General features: G+C 43.8%; 1 protein-coding gene across 1 annotated transcript; it reads left to right on the plus strand.

The window, feature by feature from the left end:
• Positions 1-4866: 4866 nt before the first annotated feature.
• LOC133083906 (E3 ubiquitin-protein ligase makorin-1-like) lies at positions 4867-6391 on the plus strand. The gene is given in 2 exon segments (XM_061179834.1): positions 4867-5035; positions 5038-6391. Coding segments are annotated over 2 exon segments (1440 nt in total). The 5' UTR covers positions 4867-4920; the 3' UTR covers positions 6363-6391.
• The last annotated feature ends 233 nt before the right edge of the window (positions 6392-6624 follow it).

Raw genomic sequence — 6624 nt, forward strand, 5'->3', positions numbered from 1 at the left:
GAGCCTCAGACGGCAGCCGTCCCCACCGGTTGCGGCAATGCCCGTGTTTCTCTTCTAGGCAGGCCTCTCAACTCCACGTGTTGTCATAATAATTTTTACCCAGGGCCTGTCTTCTCAATCCCTCACCTTTCCCCAAGGAGTATTTTGTTTTCTCTGTTTAAAAAAGGTACAAAAATGAATCTTAAATTTAGTTTTTTTGTAACATGAATTTAACCGTCAGACAGATAGAGTGTAGGTTTGTTGCGTCATCTGTTTTCAGCCAGATTCACACAGTTCAAGGGTAGCATTTCTGGATTTCCAGTACTCATTTTTGAGGACCCCAGGTTCAAAAGTAACAGCATTGGCCCTGCTTTGGGGTCCAAGTATTGGGGTGATAGGTGAAGGATCTGGACTGTGGCATGTAGCCTTCTGCTATAGACTTAGGCGGATGCTTGAGGTTTCTGGTGAATTCTGCACATCTGTGTTTTTATATCTGTTCCCTGCCCTGGAATCCCCACCCTGTGCACTCGTTCTGTGGTTTTCGTCTCTTGTTTAATTGCACACAAGTACTACTGCTGGGTAACCAGAACCAGGTGCGACTGTGTTGAGATTTTTACTGTGTTTAGCCTGATAGGAAAATTGTGAAAGAACACATATAAAGATATAGTGGAATAAAATAAACACAGAGTTGGAAGTTGACACCCAAGGGCTGATAGACTTGGTACGTGTGAGTGTGTAACAAGCTTCTCATCCCTGCATAGATGCAGTGTCTGTAGCCTTAGTGGAAAAACTCAACTTTAGTGGTTTCAGCCTCGTGTGGCAAATAGATCTTAAAGGACAAAGCAGTATATTGGTAGCTGTTAATAGAGCAGGGCTAACTCTGTCTATATAAATAGGGAAATGGGCTTAGCCATAGAGGTTCAATTATCTGGTTATCTCATGTATTAACACAAACTGGGTCTCAGTTACACAGTTGTATTTAATGTTTTATGATCTCCTAGACTTTCTAGTCCAGGCAATTTTGACAAACCTTTGTCCTCATTTGAGGGGTTTTGTTGTTGGGTTGTTGGGTACGTTTTTGTGGGTATTTGCCTCATTCCATCCCTGAGCTTTGCAGCTAGACAGGTGTGATTCAAAACTATGTTCTAAGGTGTTTCCTGTTGTGGAGTAATTGGTTTGCAGTAGTAAGTCATGCTTTTCCACTAAAAGGGGACGCAGGGGAGGTAATCCACGAGATAAGCTAAAGTTAAATTGTTAGAAGAATTCCTTGATCAGAAAATATAAATTTGCGTTTTGTTGCTCTATTTCCTGAAAGTAACTTGGAGATGCCCCTGATTTGTCCATCTACTGCTTTGATTCCTTGGATACCACTCATACTTTCACGTTAAGCAAAAACAAGTAATTTTTGCAGGGGTCTCTTTCTTTTGCAGCAGCCCTTTTGTAAGACACAATTTTCCTAAATAAAACAACTTAAACCTCCCCCCTCCCCCTCCCAAAAAAAAGAAGTAATGAGACATAAACTTAAAGGGCTTTTCCCTGGCACATTCCATTCTAATTTACAACCTAGAACACCACTTCCATTAAGGCTCTGTTGCCCTAGTAACCAGATTTGGTAAAGGAGAAATGCTGCCGCCTTGTGGCCGTTTCCCGCAAGAGCGGCTTTACACCCACAGCTAATGGTCATTAACATTCAGAAGGACTCGGGGCCGTAAAGGACACCTGCCCTCAAAAATTGTGCTGAGGTAGGGAATGGACAAAAAATTCAAAACAGGCAAATTTTTCAAGAAGATAGTATGAAGAGTTAAGTTTTACTCACTCTCTTTAAAAAAAAGGAAAATGGATAAAAGCTCAACCTCAGGTAGTATTAGACTCAGGCAATGTAATCTACAAAAAGGTTTCAACTCACACCAGTCGACTGACCATCAGCAAAAAGTCTACAAACAATAAATGCTGAAGGGGCTTTAGAGAACTGTGTACCCTCTACCTGCTGGTGAGACGTAAATTGGTAACACCCAACAATGAGGACAGAAAGGAGCTTCATTAAAAAGTAAAAATTGAGGTACCATTCAATCCAGCAGGCGCACCACTGGGCCTCTCACCTGAGAAGACCAGAATCGAGAAGGCATTGGCTGCAAAAGCTGCACTGCAGCCTTATTCACAATAGCCAAGACAGTGAAGCAACCAAAATGTTCTTCAACAGGTGAATGGATAAAGAAGAAGTCGTCCATGTACACAGTGGAATATTAGCCATGGAAAACAATGAAACACTGCTCTTTGAGGCACCACAGGTGAACCTGGAGATAATCACCAAACATGACGTAAGTCGGAAAGCTAAAGACCTATATCCGATGATATCACTTACAGGCGTTATCTAATAACTGACACAAATGAACATATTTCCACAGAGAAAGACACTCACAGCATTAGAAAACAAACTATGCTCGTGTAAAAGGAAAGGTGGGGGGAATGGATAAATTAAGATTAGTGGTACTATATGTATACAAATACATATTATATACATTTATCAAAAAGACCGACCATATAGCAAGGGAGGTCTACAGAACACTCTGTAATATTTTACATGGGAAGAGGATCTGTACAAGAATAGACATATATAATGTACAAATGAACCAGATTCTGTACACCTAGGACAAACAAGATTCTAATCTTTACCGCGATTTAAAAAAGTAAAAAAAAACCAAGAAGAAGTAATGAGACATAAACTTATGGGGGATTCTCCTGGCACATTCCATTCCAATTTATAACCTAGGAACACGACTTCCTGAAAGGCTCTGCAGCCCTTGTACCCAGATTTGGGAACGGAGAAATGATGCCTCCTTGTGGTCGTTTCCCACAACAGCAGCTTTAAACCCATTGCTAAAGGTCACTAAATATTCACCAAACTTGCATTTTTATAAATGACACCTGCCCTCCAAAAATTCCTGGGGTCGAAAATCGACCAAAAAGTTCAAAAGAGGGCAACCTACCAAGTCGACAATTTCAAGAGGTATGTTGTACTCACACTTTTTTCTTTTTTCTTTTTTTTTAACAGAAAAGAAAAAGGCGTGGAAGAATGATGAATTTTAGGAATTTTTAAAGACATGCAAACCCAAATTACAAAAACCGTTCAGCTCACAACAGTCAGAATGGCCATTAGCAAAAATGCTGCAAATAATAAATGCTGAAGTGATTGTGGAGAGACGCTTACCCTCTGTTCTAAGGGGGACGTGGTAAGAGCCACTAATGAAAACACAATGGAGGTGCTTTGAAAAGGGAAACATTGAGCTACCAGTCAATCAATCACACCCAGTGCTGGGCCTATCCCCTGAGAAAATGAGAATCAAAAAGTCACAGGCTGGCAATCCTGCACTCCAGCAATATTTATGATAGCCAACACTTGGAAGCAACGAAAATGTCCATCAGTCGAGGAATGCACCAAGAAGAAGTGGTCTATGTACACAATGGAATATTACTCCAATAAAAAACATAAATTAAATTTATAAAACAAACAAAAGTAAGGAGACATCAGCATTTGTGGGTTTATCCGGGCACATTCCACTCTAATTTATAACCGAGGAACACCACTGGCCGGGAGGGCTGTTTCCCTAGTTACCGGAGTGGGGCGCGTAGAAAGGCTGCCGCCCTCTGGCCGTTACCTGCTAAAGCAGCTTTAAAACCTGTGCTAATGCTCACTTCATATGAACAAGTATTGCAGGGCTGTAAATGAAACCTGCCCTCAAAATGTCTAGAGGGAGGTAATGGCCAAAACATTTCAAAATGTGACACATACTTTAAGAAAACACTTTGAAGAACTAAGCTGTAATCACAGATTGAAAAATAAAAAGCACGTGCCTTAAAGCTCAATTTCAACGGATTATGAGACACATGCAAATTCAACCACAAAGAGGTATCAGCTCACGCCAGTCAGAATAACCATCAGCAAGAAAACTATAAACAATAAATGCTGAAGGTGTTGTGGAGAAATGCATACGCTCAACTTTAAGAGGCACGTAACTTGGAAAGAGCCACTAGTGAGAACTGAATGGAGGTGCTTTTAAAAGGTAAATATTGAGCTACCATATGTTCCAGCAGGCCCATTCCTGGACCTATAACCTCAGAAGACAGAATTGGAAGGACACAGGCAGGCAAATCTGCACTGCACAGTATTACAATAGCCAAGATATGGAAGTAACCAAAAAGTCCACCAACAGATGGGGGGACAAAGAAGAACTGCTACATGTAGAGATGGAATATTAGCTAGCGAAAAAATGAAACAATGCCATTTGCAGCACCATAGATGAGTCTAGAAGTAATCACGCAACTTGTAGTAAGTGAGAAAGCAAAAGACACATATCCTATCCTATCACTTATAGGTGTTACCTAAAAATTGATACCAATGAAGATATTTCCACAGAGAAAGGCAATCAGAGATTCATTAAACAAACTTATGGTTCACCAAATGCAAAGGTGTGAGGATTGGATACACTACGATATTGGGTTTAACAGAGATATACAAACACATGTGAAATACAGAATCACCAAAGACCTACAGAATACCAAGAGAAGACTACTCAACATTGTGTCATAACCTACATGGGAAGAGGATATGAAGAAGAATAGATATATGTATATGTGTGAAAGAACCACATCTTGCACACCTAGAGCAAACAAAATATTGTAATCAAATTTGCTGTGATAAAAAATAAAAATTTAGTTAAAAATACGAACAAGAATTAATGAGAAGGGGGCGCTCGGGCTCCGGCCCGCAGTTCGAGAGGCGAGAGCACTCAGAGACGTGACGCGGGGCAGAGGGGAGTGAGCGGGCACCTCAGTGTCCTTCCCCATCCCACCCCTCGCCTCGCCGCCTTCTCCCCCCGCAACCGGACTGGAATTATGTGATCCCAGAAGTTCCGGCGCCACTGCTGTGTGGGATAAACAGTAATGGCGGAGGCTGCAGCTCCCGGAACAACAGCCACAACATCAGGAGCAGGAGCGGCAGCGGCGGCGGTGGCAGCGGCCTCCCCCACCCTTATCCCCACAGTCACCTCCCCGTCCCTGCGGGCGCGGGATTTGGCAGCGACGGCAGCGGCGGCGGCTGGACCAAACAGGTCACATGCAGGTATTTCATGCATGGGGTTTGTAAGGAAGGAGATAACCGTCGATACTCACATGACCTCTCTGACAGTCCATATGGTGTAGTGTGCAAGTACTTTCAGCGAGGATACTGTATTTACGGAGACCGCTGCAGATATGAACACAGCAAGCCATTGAAACCGGAGGAAGCAACTGCTACAGCTCTAATAGCCAAGTCACCCCTTGCTGCTTCCTCAAGTCTCTCATCAGTAGTTGGACAGATTGTTGAAATGCATATGGGCGAAGCTGAGTCAAGAAATTCAAACTCTTCAACTGTAGGAGCGGGTTCAGAAGACTGGGTGAACGCCATTGAGTTCGTTCCTGGGCAGCCCTACTGTGGCCATACTGCCCCTTCCTCCACTGAAGCACCCCTGCAGGGCTCAGTGACCAAGGAGGAATCAGAGAAGGAGCAAACTGCAGTGGAAACAAAGAAGCAGATCTGCCCCTATGCTGCAGTGGGAGAGTGCCGATATGGGGAGAACTGTGTGTATCTCCACGGAGACTCGTGTGATATGTGTGGGCTGCAGGTCTTCCATCCAGTGGATGCTGCCCAAAGATCACAACATTTAAATCCTTGCATCGAAGCCCATGTGAAGGACATGGAGCTCTCGTTTGCTCTGCAGCGCAGCAAGGACATGGTGTGTGGGATCTGCATGGAGGCGGTCTATGAGAAAGCCAACCCCCGCTAGCGCCACTTCGGAATCCTCTCCAACTGCAACCACACCTACTGTCTCAAATGTATTCGCAAGTGGAGGAGTGCTAAGCAATTTGAGAGCAAGATCATAAAGTACTGCCCAGAATGCCAGATCACATCTAACTTTGTCATTCCACGTGAGTACTGGGTGGAGGAGAAAGTAGAGAAGCAGAAACTCATTCAGAAATACAAGGAGGCAATGAGCAACAAGGCGTGCAGGTATTTTGATGAAGGACGTGGGAGCTGCCCGTTTGGAGGGAACTGCTTTTACAAGCAGGTGTACCCTGATGGCCGTAGAGAGGAGCCACAGAGACAGAAAGTGGGAACATCAAGCAGATACCGGGCCCAACGAAGGAACCACTTCTGGGAGCTTATTGAGGAAAGAGAGAACGGCAACCCCTTTGACAACGACGAAGAAGAGGTTGTCACCTTTGAGCTGGACGAGATGTTGCTTATGCTTTTGGCTGCAGGTGGGGACGATGACCTGACAGACTCGGAAGACGAGTGGGACTTGTTTCACGATGAGCTGGAACATTTTTATGACTTGGATCTATAGCAGCTTTGCGGGGCGTGTGAACTGGTCTGCTGAGCCTCAGACGGCAGCCGTCCCCACCGGTTGCGGCAATGCCCGTGTTTCTCTTCTAGGCAGGCCTCTCAACTCCACGTGTTGTCATAATAATTTTTACCCAGGGCCTGTCTTCTCAATCCCTCACCTTTCCCCAAGGAGTATTTTGTTTTCTCTGTTTAAAAAAGGTACAAAAATGAATCTTAAATTTAGTTTTTTTGTAACATGAATTTAACCGTCAGACAGATAGAGT

This window comes from Eubalaena glacialis, unplaced genomic scaffold, assembly GCF_028564815.1.
Source record: "Eubalaena glacialis isolate mEubGla1 unplaced genomic scaffold, mEubGla1.1.hap2.+ XY scaffold_846, whole genome shotgun sequence".
Classification (NCBI taxonomy): domain Eukaryota; kingdom Metazoa; phylum Chordata; class Mammalia; order Artiodactyla; family Balaenidae; genus Eubalaena; species Eubalaena glacialis.